The 23,998-nt window shown below is 41.9% G+C and overlaps 1 protein-coding gene across 1 annotated transcript; it reads left to right on the top strand.

Annotated features, from left to right (window-relative positions):
- Positions 1-1,405: 1,405 nt before the first annotated feature.
- On the top strand, positions 1,406-22,432 carry WDR82 (WD repeat domain 82). Its single transcript, XM_045832222.1, has 9 exons — positions 1,406-1,883; positions 6,078-6,175; positions 8,671-8,737; positions 15,865-15,964; positions 16,452-16,568; positions 16,815-16,970; positions 17,397-17,466; positions 18,269-18,411; positions 19,387-22,432. The coding sequence occupies exons 1-9, from the start codon at positions 1,723-1,725 to the stop codon at positions 19,414-19,416; spliced, it is 942 nt and encodes a 313-aa protein (XP_045688178.1). The 5' UTR covers positions 1,406-1,722; the 3' UTR covers positions 19,417-22,432.
- Positions 22,433-23,998: the final 1,566 nt, after the last annotated feature.

Here is a 23,998-nt window from a genome sequence, read left to right as displayed (position 1 = left end):
TGTAACATTTAAGTCTTTTATCAATTTTGAGTTTATTCTTGTGTATGGTTTAAGAAGGTGGTCTAGTTTCGTTTTTTTGGTACATACCTGTCCAATTTTCCCACACCATTTATTGAGTGTACTGCTTTAACCTCATTGTATGTTCTTGCTTCTTTTATCAAATATTAATTCACTATAAAGGTGTGGGCTTGTTTCTGGGCTCTCTATTCTGTTCCATTAATGTATATTTTTATGCCAGTATCATGCTGTTTGATTATTACAGCCTTGCAGTGTAGTTTGATATCAGATAGTATGATTTTCCAACTTTGTTCTTTTTTCTCAAGATTGCTGAGGCTATCCCAGGCCTTTCGTGGTTTCATGTATGTTTCTGGAATATTCTAATTCTGTGAAATATGCCATTGGTATCTTGATAGGTATTGTGTTGACCCTTTAGATTGCTTTGGGTAGTATGGACATTTTAATGATGTTAATTTTTCCTGTCCATGAACATGGTATATGCTTCCACTTATTTGTATTTTCTTCAGTTTATTTCCTTAGTGTCTTATAATTTTGTGAATACAGGCCTTTTACATCCTTGGTTAAATTTATTACTTGGTACTTTTATTTTGACACAATTATGAATGGGATTATTTTCTTAACTTCCTTTTCTGATGATTAATTGGTTTAAAAAATGCAACTGATTACAGGATATTTATTTTGTATCCTACTACTTTACAGAATTCATTTTTCAGTTTTCGTAGTTTATTGGTGGAATATTTACAGTTCTCTGTAGAGTATCATGTCATCTGCAGTAAGTACTTTTTAAAGCTTAGATGAGTGTTTATTAAAATTTGTGGATCTGTACACTTAAAATTAGTTCAGTTTGTGCACTTTTATATTATACACTTAAGTTTTAAAAGAAGGCTTAAAGTTCTGGCTAGTGGTCACAAGAGTGTATAATCAAATTAAAAAATACTCATCCACTAAAATTTTGTGCAGTGTTCCATATGTTATATCTTAATAAGAAAAATACATAAAATGAAACTCTGTGCTGGCTTTGTCCGGGACTAGCGGCCAAAGCGGGCCGCATCTGTTCACTGACCCCAGAGAGGCTCCAGGACCACAGCAGATCCCCACAGGACGTGCTTCTGCGTGGCTTTCAGTCTGGGCGCCTACGTCTCTCTCCGCCGGTTTTAAGATCCTGAGCTAAGGCCCATAGCTTGTAGGCATCAGGGGTCTTCCAGCCCACTGGATAAAGCCATTGGCAATCCCACTTCTCCAGCCCCACAACCTGGCAGAAAATCAGGGCCTGGAGCCATCCTACCACTCCACTCCTCGTTGGCCGTACTGACGTCACCGCCCCGCCTCCCGGCCTCGCGCCGCCGTTCCCGCCCCGCCCCTTTCCCCCGGCTTGCACCGCGGTGAAGTCCCTCGCCCTCGGCTTCAGCCCGTCGCCCCAAGATGGCGGACACAATGAGCTGATATCGCGCCGGTTGCCCGTGAGCCTACCGTGAGGAGAAATGGTCGGCAAGGCCTTCACAGTCTAGGCAGGAGAACGTTGCACGAACAGGAGGAGGGAGAGGAGAAGGCGGCCCGACTGTCGGCCGCCCTCCCGTTCACCGCTAGTGCGGCACCCGCTCCTTCTGGGTCGGCCCCTCGGCAGCCCGCCCGCTCGTTCGCCCGCTCGTCGCGGGGCTCCGCCCCGGCCCTGCTCCGCTGCTGCCTCCTCCAGCAGCCGCCGCCATGAAGCTGACAGACGGCGTGCTGCGGAGCTTCCGCGTCGCCAAGGTGTTCCGTGAGAACTCGGACAAGATTAACTGCTTCGACTTCAGCCCTAACGGCGAGACGGTCATCTCAAGCAGCGACGACGACTCCATCGTGCTCTATGATTGCCAGGAGGGCAAGTGAGTGCGGCGGTGGCCCTGGGCCCGGATCTGAGTTCCTCCCTCCCTCTCTTGGTTCGCCCCGCGGCCGACTCCCCGCCTCGACTCCTGCCCCCGCCTTTTTTGCACTGGCTCCTGCCAAGGCCGCTTCCACTCCGAAGCCGTTCCGGAGATCTTTTCTTTTCTTTTTAAAAATACAGTAATGTTAGTATTGTTTTGTATGTCTTCGGTCTCTCCAAAGAGCGCTGGTACATCTCTTGCCAAACCCCACCTTGACCTTGACCTTTAAAGCGTCGGGTTTGCCCAACCCCCTCCCCAGGAGGTAGCTTTTCCGCCCCTCGTACTCTATCTGAGGTACCTGTCGGCAGAGCCTTTGTCGCTGAACCGCCGAGGCTGCTCTCCTGCCTCATCCAACAGTTCTCTGTGCCCTCTCGTAGGTGACCTCGATTGAGTCCTGGCATTCTGCCCATCCCCTGTCCCTCAGCTTCCCGCGGCCTTTCTGCCGGAGGGCCGCGTGGGTTGCAATTCTTAGGATTTATTTGTTGTGTTTCTTTGGGCCCCGTGACCTTTCGTTTCTGTTCCAAATCATGTTCTTACTCCTAAAGACGCGAGGACCCCGCTTATAAGTGAACTTTTTAGCAACATCTGAAACTTTTCCTTTTTGCCATACAAACGAATTTGGCTGTCCCATCCCGACCTGAATGTGAACCTCTCATTAGAACAAAGAAAACAGCGTATAACAATTTCGTGTTTCCTCTTATGCTTAAAAAAATTACACTTGTTGGTCTACTTGGAATTATCAAAATTCCGAGTGTAGTCTGATCGTGAAATTTTTACGTTGTCCCAAGTCCTCTGGAGACCCACCACACCTGCATCTCTGCAACATCTTGTAAGCATAGCATTTTTCACCTTTTCCCCTGGGGACCTTGTCAGTTCCACCTCACTCCTGTAGACTTGCTTTCTTTAAATCCTTGCTAAATTGTGAGTTTCTTTACAGCAGAAACTGGTTTACGCTAAATTTGATTTCCCTCCAGCCACCTTTTCCAAGCAGCCTTGCAGATGTTAGGTTTTGTCAGATTTCATTTTATTGCCTAGTTCCAGATCTTATTTTCGAATCTTTGGGTTTTTCCTTTATCTGCTCCAACTGTCCTTTTTGCGTTAAAAAAAGCCGATGTCTTCTATAAACTTTCTTTTGGAACTTGTCTCCTTGTTTGTGAGTTTAGTTATCTAAAGTAATTCTGTTTTGGTCTGAGCCATAATGTTCTCATTTTTTTTCTTCCACTGGGGCTATGAAAGGGTATTATGTAACTGGCTCTGGATCTGCCTGCAGTATGTGGGAGGGTTGCCTGTAGTGGTGGTCCTGGGGGAAGAGAATTTGCTGGTTGGATCAATGCTGAGTTACTTGAGTCAATTTAATTCATTTAGTGTATGGTTTGCTCTCCACATCTGGCTACTTTAATCAGCTTAGAAGAGAGAGTGACATATAAAGCTCTGGATGAGGGTCAGTTTGGGGGCCCTGGAACTAGAAGTAGTTTGAGGTTGGCTTACTTGAAATGTTCAGTGCTTGTGCACGGATTAGAACCTCTCCCTGGAACTTGAGAATGGATGTGTATAGCCTCATTCAAAGGAAATAAAGGCTGTGATAGTATTTCTTCCTGGTTTGTCTTGTAATTTCCACTTGTTGGGAGGGATGACAGTGACTTTAAATCCTGTCTTGTTAAAAGTAAAATGTTAATTTTATGATATACTGTCATTTATTCACTTATGTAGCATCATTATGTAATTATAAATTTACAGAAAAGTTTAGTGATCCAAAGAACTCCCATGTGGTTAAATAATTGGCTACATTTTGCCCTATTTGCTTATTCTCTATGTACATATTTATACATACGCATTTTCTGTTTTTTTTTAACATACACATTTTTTCTAAAAGTTGAAGATATCAGGTCCCTTTATCCCTAAGCATAGATCCCTACAACATGGTTTTTTACACATGAGAACATTTTCTTACATGAGTATAACCAGAGCATGGTTATCCAAAGTTGGAAATTTAATATTGATATAATAATGTCGGGCATGCTTTAAATTTTTTTCTCATCAAATAATTTTGATCTTGTTCTATTGTGATCTGTGGCAGAAGAGTGGTTTCATAGTTAGGAGACCTTGGTTCTAGTTTGGCTTTGTGACCAGGTGTGTGACATTGGTCAGATCACTTCTCTGGTTATTAGGTGACCTCTATCCTCTAGGAGTCCGTGGTCCTAAGTGGTAATGTGAAGAAAAAATTTGCCACTGGTGTTGGTTAAACCAATATTGGAAGAAAAGCCGTTTTTTTGTAAGGCATAGTATCTTTATTAGCTGGTGCTAATGATAGAATTTGGGAGTTTGAAAATGGCTAAAATAATATTCTTAATGTTTTCTAGTTTACTATTCACTTAAACTTTCATTATAATGGAGTTAATCCACTGAATGATTTTTCAACTTGATAATATGAAGGATATACTATCTGTGGTAGGTGATGCAAATTATTCCAAGAAAAGGCTTTAATATTATTTATTCATACTTGATTACCAGAATCATAGTTGGTGGAAAGGAGCTTGTTAAAATACTTGTGAAAAAATGTTCTAGGGCTTTGCAAAGATCCTCTGAAATGGATGCAATACATTAGAAAGTTGCTTTCAAACCAGGAAATGATATGTGGTAACAGATTGCTTTTATTAACAAAAACCCAGGTTAGTGTTACTGATAAATTTGAGGAAATAGGCTATATTTAAGTGGAGCTGAAAATATTCCTTATACCACACACACTTTAACATTGGCTCTTGAGGCTTTTCTGTTGTAGATAGACTGAAATACTGGTATAGGTAAGCTTCTCCTTTAACTGGTAGAGGCAAAGTTAATTTGAGAGCAAGCATATACACACACTCATACTCATTTACTTACTCACTGGTTACCACTATACAGTAGGTAACTAACCCAATGCACAACCCTGGTCAGAAGACTGCTAGGTAGCCTCTGAGCTGAACTGTTTAGTAGTAATGGTAGGAATGTAGAAAATCCAGTGCATTTGGAATGAGAAGTCTTGTTTGGAAATAGTTTTTATGTAGGAAAACCCTTAACCTCACTGACATTAACAAATATTGAAAATGCAAATATTTGAATTCTTAAAGCTACCAGAGTCATCTGACTGTTTAGCATCTATGCGCCAAGATGATTTTGCATTGATGACGCAGTGTAACTTCATAAATTGGAACTCTTGGCAAATACTGGTAAAGAATTTATGAAATCCACCTACATCTAAGTGTAGAACAGGGGTGTCAAACTCATTTTCACCGGGGGGCCACATCAGCCATGCAGTTGCTTCAAAGGGCGGAAACAATTTTGGGACTGTATAAATGTAATTCCTTAACTATTAATGAGTTGAAATTACATTTGACCCTTTGAAGACTGCCTCGAGGCTGATGTGGCCGCCGCCCCCGCCCCCCCCGTGAAAATGAGTTTGACACCTCCGTTGTAGAACATTATGAAGTTTTTGGTTAATGATTTTGCTGAGTTAGGTTTGAGCTTGGTCTTCAAGCTTCTATAGAGGAAGACATTTAAGGAACTTTAATGAATGGATTGATGTCCTCTACCTTGGAACTATGTGATTTTACATTAAAGTAAAAAGAAAACACCCAATGACTAGTTTTGCTAGGGAGAGTTAGGCTTGCCTTTCAAAAATTGCTCAGTAATTGCTTTTGACCTGCAGGATGGGGAGAATGGATAGCTTCTGCAACAGCAGGTTATATTAGGAATGGTAATCAGTAAGTTTTGGTCTCACTGGTTTGATGTATTTCCATATCGCTCTTGGTCATCAGGATGACTTATGTTGTTTTGTGTGCCTTTCTTCTCAAATAGATGTACTTTTTCTCAAAGCTGACGTTTGAACATTGTAGTAAAGACTGAATTGAGCCCTCAGATTTACTCTACATCCTAACCATGGCATTTGGTGTTCAGAGGTTAAAGGCTGTTGCACTTGATTGATTCCATTTGTTTTCTTCCCTTTTGGAAGAAATTCTGTGTATGTGTGGTTTTTTTTTTTTTTTCCCCCAGTGTTAGAGCTTACCAAGAATCCTCACCCTTGCCACATCATTCAAATGCTTTTCTCTTTATGAAAATCCCAGATTTTTCTGATGGAGGATTTTGATGGTTTTCTTTCTCTGTCCATTTCCTTATTAGACCAAAGAGAACCCTGTACAGTAAGAAATATGGCGTGGACCTCATCAGATACACTCATGCAGCAAACACAGTCGTTTACAGCTCTAACAAAATAGACGGTAAGCAATCCCTCTTTTTAGGAGTTACAGTCATGGTTTCCTTCATTGAATAATAGTTCACAGAATCTTTGTGACTACTTCTGTTTTGGTTATAGTTACTTTAAGTTAAATATTTTCCTATGATGTTAGCAATGCTAACATTGTTATGACTGAAAAGATGCTGGAGGCAAGCCACTAGTGCCTTTGAAGGATGCGAAACTGAGTATAAAAGGTCTTCTTCAGTTTAGAGTGGAAAGTGGAAATAGGAAGCAACAAATATGTATTTATGGTTTGTACTTCTTGAAACTTAAAACAATATTTTTAGAACAAATAAAAGGAAAGAATACTTGATGCACAGCAAGAGGTAAACAATAGTATCTCCTGTTCAAAATACTGAGGTTTGAGAAAAGTTTTCACAAATACTTAAGCTGTAATAGTTTAGGGGATGTTAGAAGAGTTTTGGTATATGCCAGTCTTTTATGATCTGTGCCATAAAGGACAGTATACTGACCTTGGTTATCTTTGATTATGGGGACATTTAATCTGAATTTTATCCTTTTTCCTTTTAAGTAAAGCTAATGTCTTTGAAGAGTAAAGAGTTATTTTTAGAAATTAAACTTGTGAATTTCTTTCTCTAATAAATGGTCTCTGTTTTTAACCTGCATTTCACCTGGGATAAAACAATCACACTTATTTTCATGTTAGGACTCCTTTTAAAAAAATTTAACTTTATCTCACTGATTTATTGATTGTTTCACTTTTATGTGGTAAGATTTTCCTAATGTCATTCAACAAAGATTGCTTAGACTGCTATTTTGGCTATGCCTGGCTCAGCTGATGGGCAGGAATTTTTTTTTTTTTTTCAATGAGACTTTTCTGCCTGCACTTGACTTTGAGTAAGTATATTATTTCCACTTTTCATGCCTCTGTTTCAGAAGTAGTTTTCTAAGTTACCATGCATTTGATGCTTTTGGACAAGAACATAAAACACTAGGTTCCTGAGGAACCATATCTGTTTGAGCATCTGCATGACTGGTATATTTCTTTTGTTGGGGTGTTTATTGGGTGATTGAGGATTGTCCAAATATGGTTCAAGAAGAGGCAATTGTGTGGCACTTGCAGCTTTGCTGCCAGGCCTCTGCTGTGAGGATGTTGCCTTTCCTGTCTCGAGTGCATCCTGAAGAGTTCTTCCAACGCTTCGTTTCCTTTTGCCTGATTCCAGGCTGAGGTAGTAGTTTGTACAGTTTGAGGGTCTATGATACCACCCGGTACAGGAGATAACTGTACAGGCCACTGCCTTGCCAGGAACAGCGCGCCAGCTACCGAGTGGGGCGGAGAGGATGGCGACGCCCTGCTCATCTCTGGGAAACCAGGTAATGGGGAGGAAGCCTTTTTGCTGCTTAGGGCAGGTGAGTAGCTCCTAGCAATGGAACAACTAGAAAGATTTTGTAGTTGTTATTCGAGAACTCTGAAGATGTATTCAAGGAAAACCATGTAGAGTTTAGTTTTGGAACAACCTTCTCCCAGGTTAAATGCCCTCTTATTAGAAAGTGAACTACTGGGGTGACTTGGTGCTTCAGTTTCTTTGTTCTTATGTTCTTTTTGCCTCCAGAATGTTCTTTATGCTTTCCTTTTTGTATTTTGTCATCATTTCCTATTACTCCTTTTTCAACAATTGTTCCTTGTTCATAGTGTTTTTAGGGGCATTGTATTTTTCCATGTCTGTTCTTTATGGCATTTCATTTTCTTCACACCAGTATTTTTTATTTTTTTCAGATGGAATCATTTGGTTTTTAAGAGTGTCTTATTTTACCCAAGCACAAATCTCTACAATTATTCCTTTTCTCAAAATAGTCAAAACCTCACTGTTATGATCTGTTGATATAGTTCATGAGTTTTGTTTTGAAACCTCTTGAGTTTTTGTTAAAAAGATTTTATTTATTTATGTTTAGAGAGAGGGGAAGGGAACGAGAAAGAGAGGGAGAGAAGCATCAATGTGTGGGTTGCCTCTCATGTGCCCCCTATTGGAGACTTGGCCTACAACCCAGGCATGTGCCCTGGGAATTGAACCTGTGACCCTTTAGTTCTTCCCCTGAGCCATTCCAGCCAGGCCTGTTGAGATCTTTTAAACCCAAGTTTTCTCACTTCTTTTGGCCACATTATTTTTAACTTACTGCTCTGATGCACAAGGGACCAGTGGGTAGTTGGTTAGTTAGAAAGGAAGTAGAATATTCTCTTTCCATTTTGTTTAGTTTCAGTGTAATTTGTATATCCAGTTAACATTCAGGTGAGGTCATTGGTCTGTAGGCTGTCAACTTAAGAACTCTGCTGTTGAATTATGTCAGATTTGTAGTACCCTCTCTTCAGCTGTGGAAGGAATCATTTACTATTTATTCATACTTTGCTTGGGTTATGGACAACAGTGAATTCTTTGACCTTATTTTTTCATTTTCATGAAAATGTAAATTTCTTAAAAAATAGTGGGGTATCATTGTGCCTTGTTTGTCTTCTTGCAGATACTATTCGTTACCTGTCTTTGCATGACAACAAATACATCAGATATTTTCCTGGACATAGCAAAAGGTAAGACCCAAGTGTTACAGCAGTTGATAGTTCTTTTATCCCTGAGGTTCCAGACAATAGAGGAATGGAGAGATTTTATCAGTGAACTAAAGTATTCTTCACTGCTGTTTGGAATTCCTCTTAGTCTTTTGTTAACCCCCACCCAATCAGCTCTTGATTAACCAGTTGTGGAGGCAGGGGTAGGACTTCATACATAAACTGAAACTACAATTAAAACATAATTAGGACAAAAGGTCAATTTAAGATATTCAGTGGAGACTTCTGGCCAAGATGGAGGCATAGGTAGACACACTATGCCTCCTCGCACAACCAAAATAAGAACAACAAAAATTTAGAAACAAAATAACAACCAGTACTGACAGAAAATTGAACTGTATGGAAGTCTGACAACCAAGGAGTTAAAGTAGGCACATTCATCTAGACCGGTAGGAGGGGTGGAGTGGGGCGGCCAGGCAGAGGGCTCACGGCGGGGTGGGCGGGCGGGGGGGGAGCAGTGGCTAGCAGAAACCGGGCATGAAGGCGGCAGTGGGCGGATCCAGCAAGGCAACGGATTATGGAGTGGCTTGGCGTGTACGGTGGCTTGTGGAACCAGGCAGTCCCACATTCTCACACAGATCAACCAGACGAAACTGGGGAGCGAGACAGACCGCTCAACCCAGGGCTGCAGTGCGAGGAAATAAAGCCTCAAAACACAGATTGAAAACACCTGTGGGTGTTGAGGTGCTGGGAGAGACTCCCAGTCTCACAGGAGAGTTTGTTGGAGAGACCCACAGGGTCCTAGAATGTACACAAACCCACCCATCCAGGAATCAGCACCAGAAGGGTCCAGTTTGCTTGGGGGAAGTTGGGGGAGTGACTGAAATCTGGCAGGGAGCAGAGCAAGTGCCATTGTCCCTCTCGGACCCCTCCCCCACATACAGCATCACAACCCAGTGACTGGGTTGCCCCGCCTCAGCGAACACCTAAAGTTCCACCCCTCATATGTAACAGGTGTGACAAGACAAAAAAAATGGCCCAAATGAAAGAACAGGTCAAAGCTCCAGAAAAATACAACTAAGCGACAAAGAGGTAGCCGACCTATTAGATGCACAATTCAAAGTACTGGTAATCAGGATGCTCACAGAATTGAATGAATTTGGTTGCAAATTAGATGAAAAAATGGAGGCTATGCTAAGTGAAATAAAGGAAAATGTTCCTACCAATAGTGACGGGAAGGAAACTGGGATCTCAGATTAATGGAGTGGACCAGAAGGAAGGAAGAAACAAGCATACAGAAAAGAATGAAGAAACAAGATTTCAAAAAAGCGAGGAGAAGCTTAGGAACCTTCAGGACATCTTTAAACGTTCCAACATCCGAATTAATAGGGGCACCAGAAGGAGAAGAGGAAGAGCAACAAGTGGAAAGGTTATTTGAACAAATAATAAAGGAGAACTTCCCCATTTTGGCAAAGGAAATAGATTTTCAAGAAGTCCAGGAAGCTCAGAGAGTCTCAAAGAAGTTGGACCCAAGGAGGAACACACCAAAGCACATCATCATTACATTAGCCAAGACTGAAATTAAGGAGAGAATCCTAGAGGCAGCAAGAGATAAGGAGACAGTTACCTACAAAGTAGTGCCCATCAGACTGTCAACTGATTTTTCAAAAGAGACCTTACAGGCAAGAAGAGGCTGGAATGAAGTATTCCAAGTCATGAAAGGCAAGGACCTACATCCAAGATCATTCTATACAGCAAGGCTATCTTTTAGAATGGAAGAGCAGATAAAGTGCTTCTCAGGCAAGGTAAAGTTAAAGGAGTTCATCATCCCCAAGCCCTTATTTTATGAAATGTTAAAGGGACTTATCTAAGACAAAAAAAGATAATAAACAAGTACAGTAAAATGACAGCAAACTCACAATTATTAACAACCACACATAAAAAAAAAAACTAAGCAAACAACTGGAACAGGAATAGAACCACAGAAATGGAGATCACATGGAGGGTTATCAATGGGAATGGGAGGAGGAGAGAGGGGGAAAAGGTACAGAGAATAAGTAGCATAGATGGCAGGTAGGAAATAGAGGAAAGGTAAGAATAGTATGGGAAATGTAGAAGCTAAAGAACTTATGACACATGGACATGAACTGAAGGTGGGGAATGTGGGTGGGAGAGGGTGTGCAGGGTGAAGGGGAGTAAAGGGAAAATGGGCCAACTGTAATAGTGTGATCAGTAAAGTATATTTAAAGAGATATTCAATGGAAACCTGTGTAGTAAAAAATACAGTTAGCATTTAGGAACCGTAAATATCAGATATCTCTTAATGAAAGGCTCTTGTACATATGTGAGGTCTTCTGGTATAGGTGGCCCCCATTTCATCATGTTCCTGCTCTGCACAAACATTCTATGTGAGGATCATAATGATGATGTGAAAAAAACTAATAATTGTCCTTTATGACTTTTGAAAGTCAAGAAGCTTGTTTCCTTACTCTATTTTGTATGTAGGTTGCTTCTCTCTGTCTCTTACTCCAATTTCCACATTATTTTTTCTCTGTAGTTTTTCAACTTTTGTTTGAAAGTTAAACACATTTTCTCTTGGATGATATTTTAATTACTGGGAGGTGGGTATTTCTTCCTGCTTTTATTTGCAAATGTACAGAAACCGAGTAAGGCTTGAGATGGTAGAGAGCCCTGACAGGAGGTGGGCCGAGAGCCAGGCTGTATTTCTGATTGGTCAGGGTCTTTTTATGTTGCTAAAGGTAAGAGGTGGCAGCTATTGATTGGTTACTGTATTTTCAGACAAAGAATGGCATGTGACAGGTAGATGTTTTTGCTTGTTTGTAATTAAATTAATGTTCACAAATGTACTGTCTCTACTTGAGTTGACTACAGTCAGAATTCTTGCCAGTCTTCCCAATTATCCAACCTCTTGACTTCCTGATTCTTAGTAGATGACTTTACCCCTCTTTTTTTTTTTTTAAGGTCTTATTTATTTATTTTATAGAGAGGGGAAGGGAGGGAGAAAGAGGGAGAGAAATATCAATGTGTGGTTGCCTCTTGTGCACCCCACACTGGGGACCTGGCCTGCAACTCAGGCATGTGCCCTGACTGGGAATGAAACCAGTGACCCTTTGGTTTGCAGGCCGGTGCCGAATCCACTGAGCCACACCAGCCAGGGCTTTTGCTTTTTTTTTTTTTTTGACAAAATTAAGGCCATCCAAATGAGTTCTTTTCAAATTCTCTTCCACCTAAGTTTCTCTTTCCCTTGGAACCCTTTTCTTGAGAAAGAAGTAACCTTACTTCCTTGACAAAACCAACCTTTCTGTTTGCTTTCATGTCAGTTGAACTTTTCCATGCTGTCTACAAACTTACTTGGTTGTTGTCATCCTAAATCTATTTTTTGAGCCTATCACCCGCTCTTGTTTTACTCAAGTTAATCTGAATACTCCCATCTTCACCCTTTCACAGTTATTCACTGTTTAAATTGCTCTCAGTCTAGTCCCAAAGTCATCTTTGGGGCTTTTTTCAAGTTGTTTTACGTCCCTTTCCCTTTTTCATTTTCTTAGGGGGTGCTCATCCTCTCAGCAAAACATTGCTTTTTTTTCCTTTGGCCCCTGACTTTTCCCATCTTGGTTCTGTTCTTGCTATTCTTGGCTTCTTGCTCTCCTTTTGACTCTGAAATAAACAAGATTTTATTCTAACCTTTTCTCCTTCTTTTTGGTGTTTTTGCAAATAATGCCACTGATTTCATTAATTTCTACTCCGGTGGCTTCCCAAATCAGTATTTTTAGCTCATGTTTGTCATAATTTCCAGACTTGACTTCCACCTATAGGTTTTATACACATCTACACAGATGTGTCTTCTATGCCCCCACCTGACAGGTCTAACACGCTATCCATCATTGTTCTATTTCTTGGGCCATCTCCTGTCTACCCGATATTTCTTCATCTGTGTGCCTTTCAATTCTCTGGACTCACAGCCTCTGTTGTCTCTTCACTCCCTTTCTTCTCCCTTCACATCCAGTGAGACATTAAATCCTATTGATTCTTCCGAGCTTTAATCTCCTGTGTCACTCTCCTCCCAACTCCCTTCTTTGCTTTTTTTCCTGGCGTGTGCCTTGTCAGGGTGAATTATTGTCATCCTAAGTTACCTCCCCATGCCTCATCTTCCTGCTTCCGCACCCTATATTACAGTTTTGAACACTTCACAGCTCCCTTAGGAAGCCTTGGGTTCTCCATATCTGCCTACTCCTTTCCCTTGGAGTCAGGTTCTCCTCTATCTGGTTCTGACCTGTTTTCCAGCATTATCTCCCAGTTGAGGTGAACTGAACATGTGCCTCATGCCTCCCTAGTTGTAACCTCCTGGAAAAGCATCTCCCATTGAAACCCTGTTTACCACAGGCACTTGCTTTTTTCCAGAAAGCCTCCTCTGCCACTCTTGGAGTCGTCTGGATTAGATAGTTAAGCTTCCATAGAGTTGAGGTATTATTCCTCTTTGTGGAGGAATAATTGTGTTCCCTGTTCCTCTCAGCGTAGAGTCTTGTGCAAAGATAGACTTACCCCGAGCTATTAACCTGAATACCATGGTATAAAATTACATGTGTATATGCATTTTGCTCACTGTGTTTTAATATCACCTCAGCATTCCCAGGAAATTTGGCTTACAGTATATTTTAAATTTTCAGGTTGAGGAGCTAGTGTAAATATTAGTTGAGTTATATGGGAAGAATTGTTATTTTTGGAAAGAGAAATGATTCTTTAAAAAAAATAAAGTAAATTTGAAGAAAAGTAAATTTTCTCATTCTCTATTCACAGCATAGATTTAATTCTTTCTAGTGGAACCAAAACCTCCTGAACCCCTTTCAGTACCTTGCAAAACTCGAACTTCCTCTATTTCTATATTTAAAAAAGAAATCCATTCACAAATGAGTTTTGTAATTTAGTCACTTTTTTTACTTCAAACTTTTTTTGTCAAAGTGAAATAGTATAACACGCACATTTCTTCTGTAATCTTATTTTTAAAAATTATTTATTTTTAGAGAGAGACAGACATTTTGTTGTTCCACTTATTTATGTGTATGCATTCATTGGTTGCTTCTGATATGTGCCCTGAACGGAGAGTGAACTCGAAACCTTGGCATTGTGGGATGAAGCTCTAACCAGCTGAGCTACCTGGCCAGGGCTCCTCTATACTCTTGATCTGCGATACCAGCTGTCATATTTATGAAATGTTTTGCTACCAAGCCAGAGCGTGGAACTACTCGTCCATAACACCCAGAAGGAAGAGCCATCTGAATGTCCGTTTCACAAGGGCTTTCTCTATAGGTGGTACTGTGGAGTCACAGGCACTATATAGGTCGTACCTTGCTCTTCAAGGACCCTATGGTCAGGGCCATGGTGTGCTCTGTGGTCCTTCTCTGTAGGCCAGGCCCAAATGCTGGAATAGTGGAGGGTATCTTCAGAGCAGGGCATGGCAGAGGGAGGACTTCAGCAGAGGGGACAAGATAGCTCAGGATGAGCACTTGGAAGAAATGTTTTTATAGTGATTCTTAATGGTAAAACCATAGAAAGGGACCCATGTCAGAAATATAGTTGCTGTTAGCATACGCCTGTGGTTTTGTAATTTTAATGCCCAAACCAGCAGTTTTGCCATCACCTAGGAGCTTGTTAGAAATGCAGACCCTATTGCAGGGATGTCAAACTCATTTTCACTAGGGGCCACATCAGCCTCGAGGTTGCCTTCAAAGGGCCAAATGTAATTTTAGGACTGTATAAATGCAACTCCTCCTTGACAGTTAAGTGAGAGTTGGGCTCTGCGCTGGATAAAACAAGGTGGAGGGCTGGATGTGGCCCTCGGGCCTTGTGTTTGCCACCTGTGCCCTATTGGATTAGTTCTGGGAGAGGATCCCAGTAATCTTTTGTTTTAACCCATCCTCCAGGTGATGCTGATACCACTCAGGTTTAGAATATTTAGTCCACAAACCTGTAGTTAAGTTATCATGCTTTTTAAAAAAAATGACATAATAGGTCAGTACCAACAGGGTAAGTACCCTTTTAAAGTATATAGTTCAGTGGTTTTTATTATTTACAAAGTTGGGCAACCATCACTATTGTCTCATTCTAGAACATTTTCATCACCCCAAAGAGAAACCTTTTACCCATTAGCAGTCAATTACCAGTCCCTTGCAACCACTAATCTACTTTCTGTCTCCATAGCTTTGCCTGTTATAGGCATTTTGTATAAATGGAATCAGACAATGTTTGGCCTTTTGCGTTTGTCACTACGTTTCCAAGGTTCATACATACTGTAATGTGAATCAGTACTTTACTTTTTAATGTTGAATGATATGGCATTGTATGTAATACACCACATTTTGCATACCCATCCATTCATTAGTTGATGGACATTTGGGTTTCCAGTTTTCGGCTATTATGAATAATGTGGCTGTTAGTGTATGTGTAGTTTTTTTGTGTGGACACATATTTTAATTTTTCTTGTAATTTCTGGGTCATATAGCAACCCTAATTTTTTGAGGAACTAGAAAACTGTTCCAAAGGAACTGTGCCATTTTTCATTCCTATCAGCAGTGTGTGAAGATTCCAACTTTTCCACATTCTTACCAACACTTGTCATCTCTCTCTCTCTTTCTCATCTCTGGTTTTAGATTATAGCTTTGCTAGTGGTTGTGAAGTGGTATCTCATTGTGGTTTGATTTGCATTGGAATCATACATTTTTGTGCTATAGCTTTAAGTTGCTTTTTTCATTATATACACTAGTTGCCTTTGATTATTCTAGATTGCTTATGTAGTGTATTCCTTAAAGTGGAAGTTTGGGGAGGACAGGTATAGGTAGGTCGGTAGAGTGGTTTAGAGTTTGCATCATTTTTTCTTTAATCCTTGCCTGAGGATTTGTTTATTGATTTTAGAGAGAGAGGAAAGGGAGATAGAGAAATATCAATCGGTTGCCTCCCATGCGTGCCCCAACCAGGGATTGAATCCGTGTCCTAGGTATGTGCCCTGACTGCAGGTGAAACCTGCAACCTTTTGGTGCAGGGGACGGTGCTCCAACCAACTGATCCACCCGGCCAGGGCCACATCCAGTTTTTGCAAATATTTTGCTTCAACTTGTGTTTATCTCTGTGCATTTCAGGGTGGTGGCCTTGTCCATGTCACCTGTGGATGACACTTTCATTTCTGGGTCTCTTGATAAGACCATTCGACTCTGGGATCTCCGATCTCCTAACTGCCAGGTAATGGTACTTCACAGTTACACAGTGTTTTCTATGATAGGCACTATCATCAAGTCCCTCTCAAGGAAGGGAGAAAGCAGTGGTTCCATTGCTTTCCAGCACTGCCTCAACCAGTAGAATCCCAGTCTTTTAAAACTTTGGAGAAAATCAGATTTCCTGGTAGGTAGCTGGTAATTAAGCAAATGCCCTTAATCCATTGCATATTTCATTTTGCTCTGTGGCTTATTGCTTTAAAAAAGTTTTCCAAGAGCCTTTTAGCCTCAAGGAATTTTTTACTTAGAATTCATTATCTATAAAATTGTACAGTTGGGGTTGATCTGAAATCAGTTGTATGGAGATGTTTTTCAAAAGCCTCATTTTAGTTTTACTTTTTCAGACTTGTAGGTAGGCTGGTGTCTGTGTCCCTTAGTTTTCTCTGGGAAAAGTAAATTTTGTAGGTGTAGGATCCTAGGTTCATTAACTTTTTTTCTTATTTCTTTTTTCTTAGGGCCTCATGCATTTACAAGGCAAACCAGTTTGTTCTTTTGATCCAGAAGGGTTAATTTTTGCTGCAGGTGTCAATTCTGAAATGGTCAAACTTTATGACCTTCGCTCTTTTGATAAGGTACATTTTTGAATTTTTAAGCTATCTTGGTATTATGGAAGTTTTGAAGGATAAGATGAACATTTAAGAACCTTTTCTATGGTAGAAGAGATATGTGGTAGATATTGGAAAGGGTCCTATCAGTAATTAATCCTCTGTTTTCTCTAGTGAAAAAAGGAATCTAAAGGGATGGAATAAGAATTGGCTCTGGTAGAAGGAATTATTGATGTGCCTTGGGCCTGGGGTTGCTACGTTTATCTTTTGCAGGGGCCATTTGCAACGTTTAAGATGCAGTATGATCGGACTTGTGAGTGGACAGGACTTAAATTCAGCAATGATGGCAAACTCATCCTCATCTCCACCAACGGCAGCTTTATCCGTCTCATCGATGCATTTAAGGGAGTGGTGATGCACACGTTTGGGGTGAGCTGACAACCTTTCAGCATGGCTGTTCCCATGTTCCTCATGTGCTGAGAATTGCATTAGCTGGTTAGTGGAGATGAGCAGTGTTATCCTTGACTCACTGATCAAGACATGGGCTTGCATTTTCTTCCTGCTCGTGAATGTATTTCTCTTGGATTCTAAGACATTCACTTCTTACCCAGTGACCCAAGTTTTTAGATGTAAAATAATTCCTGACCATAAATGTTTTCTTGCCCTCTTGAATATGGAGTTGGGGATGTGCAGTGAATTGTATAGGGTAGTGGCAAAGTCTAGAACCTTGGTAGCACTGTGCATGAGGAGAGGGCTTCACCAAAATGGGGGTGATGAGTCTGTTGGGTCACTGTTTCTAGGCAGTTACTTTTTGTTAATGACACTTTGACCAGGGAACTGTTCTGATTTTTTTAGGGTTATGCCAACAGCAAAGCTGTCACATTGGAGGCCTCATTTACGCCAGACTCCCAGTTTATTATGATCGGTAAGTGTCCTTTATCTCCTTTGGGGGTTATTTTTCTGCTACTGAGATTTCATTTATATTATTTTTGTTAGGTCCCCCCCCCCATTATTTATTTATTTTTTAGAGAGGGGAATGGAGGGAGAAAGAGAGGGAGAGAAACATTAGTGTGTGGTTGCATCCCGTGCACCCCCTACTGGGGACCTGGCCTGCAACCCAGGCATGTGCCCTAGATGGGGAATTGAACCTGCAACCTTTTGAATTGCAGGCCGGCACTCAGTCCACTGAGTCACACCAGCTGGGTCTATTTTTGTTAGTTTTAACCAAGCTATTATTTACTATCCTTTTGTTAGATGTTCTTAGATTTCTGTGTAGCACAATATGCTAAAAGTATAGTGTCTAAACTGTTCTGACTTTGCAGTTCTTTACTGGGAACTGGCATTAATGTTGGTCTTTCCTGGACTAGCTTTAGAGTTAAAACTCTGTAAGCACTATCTTACTATTAATACTAACTTCCTGATATAATCCTGCTTTCAGTCATCTTAAAGGCTGCATGTTGGTAGTGTAATGATATTCAGTTCTCATTTTCAATGAGAAAACTGGAGTCAGAGGGGAGGTGACTTGCCCAGGAACAAATAACTAGGGTCAAGATCATTCTCCAAAGTGTCTTTTTTTCACTGCCTTTCTTTCCTTCCTCTCAATTTCTGCTAATGACTGGGTTCTGAAACATAGCCTCTTTACAGGTGTCAGTTTTTCTTTGTTTTTTTCCCTCTTGTCTTTGTATTGTGCCTTGAGCTGTTGTGTGTTCCTTGATCATTCTCTTCAGGTTCAGAGGATGGCAAGATCCATGTCTGGAATGGAGAGAGTGGTATAAAAGTAGCTGTGTTGGATGGCAAACATACAGGCCCCATTACCTGTTTACAGTTCAACCCCAAGTTCATGACCTTCGCCAGTGCATGTTCCAACATGGTATGTGAACAATGGGAGATGTCTTTCATTTGGGTCGTGGGTGTTTCAGTGAGCACAGCAAGCTATGTTCTAAATAGGTACGTTATAAGCACCCAAGTTCATGTTTCTCAACTGGTTGCTTCAGTGTTTCACCTCTTACTCTCTCATCTCCGGTTGGGCTGGCCTTTCACTTTTACTCTTAAATCTGAGATCACCTCTGAGCTTCTGGGAGATCATAGGCCAATTTTAGCTCTAGCTTCTGGTTTTATGCCCAAACTACATGGGCTATGGTTGACAGCTTTTTGGCTTCTTAAAATACTTTGAATAGGCCTTTTGTGGCTGCAACCTTTCAGTTTTCCATTTTGTCAGTTTCTGCTGAATTCCTCAGAATTTTTCACAGTTGATCATAACTCACCACTTAGAATTTTCTCTAGGCCTGGTCTCTTTCAGATAGCGCTAGGAGAACAAAGCATCATGAGTCTCAGCTTCCAATTTCCTCTTGGAATCTTCTAAACCTGCATGGGTATTTAGAGATGAGGCACTTTACAACTAGTCTACCCAGAACACATCTCTCCTTCCCCTTCTACCTTTAACTAAGAAAACAGTGTCAGAAAAAAAAATGCAGCAAAACCATTCTTTTTACGACTTAGGAAGGTGAGGGCCTGTTTGAGGTCTCCTGGTGTATTACCAGTGGGGCCAGGTTGCCCACACCCCCATCTCCTGGACAGCACTCCTTTTTTCCCTTGCCACTGGGCCCTATGGTAGAAAGTAGACAGTGTTGGAGGAAAACAGAACTAGTTTGCTTTTACATGAAGCAGTGTTTCTCTATAGATTGCCTGAGTCAGTCAGTCTGTTGGTTGGTTGGCAGGGAGGGCCACCAGCTATAACTGTTCTACCATTGGGGTTGGGCAACTTGATGTTGTGGGAAGGAATAAAGAACCCTCAGCAGTTAAGAGAGAGGCTTGGCTAAATTGACTTGTCTTGTTCTTTTTCCAGGCCTTCTGGTTGCCCACCATTGATGACTGACCCTGATGCTGTTCTGCTGTTCCTGTACAGTGAGGGTGGCCAGCAGGAAAAGAACCAGACTGAGATAATAGTGCTGTTGGATCATTTCACTGGGCTGGAGAGCATCCTTCGACATGGCCTTCCCATGGATGTGCTGTACCTCTGCTCAAAAGAAAAAATACTTTGCCAAGCTTCTTCAAAAGGATTCTTGGTGCAGCATTTTTAATTGGGACAGATTTTCTAGTTGTCAACTGCACCGAGCTCCTCCAGAGGAATGACCAGACTCATGATTAGGGTATAGTGAGGCCTTTAAGGCACCTTCAGTTTTGAATGTATTTGCTGCTGAGGAGCCGGTAAAGTTATTAATTCTGCACATCCCTTCTCCCACCCCTGTAAATGCATGGGAAGCCACAGTTCTGTTTTTGAAATGCTAGAGCAGCTCAGTGCCCCTTGCCCTTACTCTGCATGTCTTGTTCTTGGGTTTCTCTGTGTCATTGTGGTATAACCCACAACCATCATGTTACTTAGGTGCCAAACATTTACAGAAGTAAGTCTTCATGTATCTTGGGGTCAAAAAGGGACAGATGCAGAAAGATCTTGCTTGCCAGGAAGCCTTGCAAGTTAGTCATTTGAGTGTGGGTGATCTAGACATGCCTCAGGCTCTGGGTTTTGGGTGGGAAAAGGCTCAAGAGTTTGAAAGGGAGGGACAGGTAGCAGATGAGCTCCTAGGGCTGGGGTGTTTAGCAGTAACCTAGTGTGGTCTCTTTTCATCAAGACAAATCGATAGTGGTCCTGGGTGCCTACCCGGTGTGGTGGTGTACAAAAGCAAGGTGGGAGTCTATTTTTGTACAAGATACATCACACTTTCCTGTGGGCCAGTATTGTGGAGTGAGTCTGAGTTGTTTACACTGATGCCTTCCCTGCCCACCACAAATTGTGTACATAGTCCCCTGATGATACCACCCCCTTCCCCAGCCCCCAACCATGAGCTGGCTCTAGGCCTGTGTTATATGTTATGTTTAGTATTTTTATATACGACCTGGGATTTCTGTTGTTTGTATTTTAGCACAGTGTGTACGCCATCATTTAAATATATCTGTGTATGTGCATACATATATATGTGTGTATGCACATATATATATATATGCATTTATAATATGCATATATATATATATATATAAAATACCTGTTGTTTTCAGAGATTAGCTGAAGGACATGGAGTTCTGCAGCCCGGGGGAAAGACTGTGTTCTTGCTAATAGTGTTTGCCACAAGTGTTAGTAAGTCTTCCCTATTACATTTCTTTTTTTCCTTCAGGAGACTGAATGAAGCAAAGCTTCAAGTGTTTGCTAATCCCACGGCAGCTAAGTGAGGGTCTTGGGATGACTCTCGTGTTCCTTAAGCCGCACTTTGGGGCCCTCTGTGCAGTATTAGCCCCTCTTTTGCTTGGTGATGCTCTGTCTGCACCTATATATGTGTGACAGTCACTTTTGCATGCCTTCTGTGTCTGGCTTACAGTATTTGGGGACAGAATGCTGGAACCAGGCCATTTTCAGTTTGTCTGAGGCTTCTTTACCAATTATAGGTCACTTCTGTTTACCTCTTATGTCTGCTTTCTTCTTTTCTTTGCCTTCTCCTGGGAGAGGGGTGGGTCCTGATCAGGGTTGAGTTGAGCTATGGCTGGCTTATGGCTTTTTCCTCCCCTGCATGGCCTTCTTAGAGCAGGATGAATTGCATGTCTTTTCACTAAATTCCCAAACGTTTAAGCAGGTTCCCTGCACATCCAGAAACAGCCTAAACAAGGTTATAACTTGTCTAAGAGGACTTGCCCAAGTGCATAGCTGCTAGGGGGAAAGCAAGCCATTACTGCCTCTGTTCAGCAGCAGGAATAGGCCATTGATTGCAAGCAATTACTGTTTTGTTTTAGTAATTACTTTTTATTTTTAATCCTCATCCAAGGATATGTTTATTGATTTTAGAGAGAGGAAAGGAGAAAGAGAAACATTGATTTGTTGCCTGTAGGTGCCCTGACTGAGGATCAAACCCACAATCTGACCAGGGATTGAACCTACAACCTTTTGGTGTATGGGATGATGCTCCAACCAACTGAGCCACCTGGCAAAGGCAGCCATTATTTTTTGACTTCTTCCTCAAACTTGAAGGTCAAGGGGCATGTATGCATCTTTCCCAACATGACTAGAACCTGTAGCTTCTGTGATATCCACTGTTTATAGCTCTGCCATCTCAGAGTAGGGGGACTTGTAGAAACCAACTAGTCTGAGCTGTTAACTCGCACTCCTGGCTTTCCAGGGTAGAAAATTCATGGTAGGAAAACTGTTTAGAGTACTTGGAACTGAGTTAACAAGAAAACCTGCTTAATTAACATCTATAATGAGGGCAGCCACCAAGCATGACTTGTCTGTTAGCAAGAAAATGATTTGTATTTAGCTGTTTGTCCAAAGCTGAGATACCACGTCCTTTAAAAATGTGCACTGCACGACCTCTGTTTATGGGGACCCGTGGCTGCAGAGTTGGGAAGGAAAGGGAAAAGATGCAGCTGGAAGTGACTGGAGATGATGTGTGGTGGGAATGTCAGAATAAAGGGAGAAAAAAGGCTGTGGGCCAGAGAGGCTGAGGGCTGGGGCTGCAAGGATGCTCTCAGTGGGAGCCAGAGGTGCTTGAGTGCTCGGTGGGAAGGAACTCACCACTCCAGTCAGGGCCAAAGCCACCGACTTGTATGTGACAGTAACACTGCACTACTCAGCCATCAGCCAGTGGGTTATTTTTTTAAGGAAAAACTTCCCTGTTGCAATTATAATTAATGCTTATTAAAAGAAAATTTGAGAATTTTAAAAAGAATCAGTTTGCCACCCAAATGCTACCACTGTTAATCTTTTGGTGTTAAATGTTCCTCTAGACACTTCTGTGTGTAGATTTCTGGTGTGTTTACATAGTTGTTATTCTACTGTATATACAATTTTATGTTCCTTTTGTACTTAACATAAACATTTTTTTCCATGTTATCTGTCTTAAACAGAATTTTATGGCTGCAGCCTCTTCCATTGAGTTTCTGTAGCATTGTTTCTTGGTTCCAGGAGTTGGAGGGAAGGATGGGTTGTTTCATGGCTCAACCTGGGACTTGCTGTAATGCTGTGTGGATGGATGTTGGGATCCCTGGGACTGTTCCTGACTGGCTGGTGACTAAGGCTTATGGGCTGGTGGGAGAAACATCTAGACTCATGCCTCAAACCCTGACCTCTAATAAGCAACCATATAGTCAGAAATGAGTGACCGGGAAAGGCCAGCCTGAGCCAACCTTGATTGTCAAAGATGGCACCTGGCATGTACTTCAGGCCGCATTTCATCCCCACTGTTACCTCAGCCCTTGATCAGATTGGCAGCCTCTAGCTGGAATAAGTAAGAGTTGTCCTAGGCCCTGGCTTCTGCGGGGGCAAGAATAGTGGTACCTCTCTTAGGCTCCTATGCCAGTTCTGGCAGAAGGTCCAGCCAGTTGTTCGGTTGCCCATTGCCTGGCTTGTGAGTTGATAACTACTAAAGCCTATGATCTAGCTCTGTCTTCAAAGCTACAAGGACCTGATGTCTGCCTCATTCCTGGCTTTGGGCCCATCACTTTGTCCACTATCATTGGAGGTTGGCCAAGGGCTCTGAAGGGCAGCAGAGGGAACATGCCAGCTTGTGAGTGGTAGACCATGCATAGGCTCTTCTGAGACATTGCTCAAGGAGGAAGAGACCTCACAGCCTGGTGGCAGGGCTGCCACAACACTTGGCTCTGCTAAGACATGAACACATAGGTGAGTATAGCCACCCCTGCTGCAGTCATTCCTGCCAGCTTGGCTTGCTTGCAGTTGAGAGACCCACTGCACCCACTCACTGGGCTTCAGCCTGTTATGAGGAGCAAACTCTCTGGAGATGAACTGGCTCAGCTGTTAATGTGGGTGAGGTGCAGGTACAGGATGCTGCCCATGCTTTTGGGGGAGGGTCGGGGAGACTGCTGAGGAAAGAGGAAGTGAAACTCCTGCAGGCTACTTGAGCATACTGCATTTGCCAGTTGCCTAACCAGAGGAGTCCTGTGTAGGCTGTCCAGGGCTGCTGGGGCTGACCATAGTTTGTCAGGACCCAGCTGTGGACAGGTGTAGGTGCACTAGTGCTGGGCTGTGGAATATGACTGCAAAAGGAGAAACTGTAGTTTTTTTCAATTTCCTTCCTAAAGAATGTACAGAATAAAATGAATTAAAGGTAGGAAAGGACACCTGAGTCTTCTCAATGAATTTACCATCAATTCTGGGCCCTATTGGCCCTTGTCCTTCCTAGCTGCAATCTAGGACTGTCGGTTGCCTGGTAAGAACTTATCTCAACTGTAAATAAACCAAAGTAGTGAATCAGGGAGAAGTTGAGTAAGGCTGAGGTCATGAAAGTGATTGCTTTGTAAATGAATAAACACTTTCTAAGCACTTGAGCCTTGGCAAGTGCTAGATGGTAAAACAGTCTTGTGGAGAAGGTGAGGAACTGAGCTGTTCATCAAAATGCAAGCCCTGGAGCTTTGCATTCAAAAACAAGTTAAAGGGCAGTTCTTTGGACACCTCA

The sequence above is a fragment of the Phyllostomus hastatus genome, unplaced genomic scaffold (genome assembly GCF_019186645.2).
Source record: "Phyllostomus hastatus isolate PE091 unplaced genomic scaffold, TTU_PhHast_1.1 phas_contig_16, whole genome shotgun sequence".
Lineage (NCBI taxonomy): Eukaryota > Metazoa > Chordata > Mammalia > Chiroptera > Phyllostomidae > Phyllostomus > Phyllostomus hastatus.
Note: the sequence above shows the minus strand (reverse complement) of the source record. Positions and strands in the feature narration are given on the sequence as shown.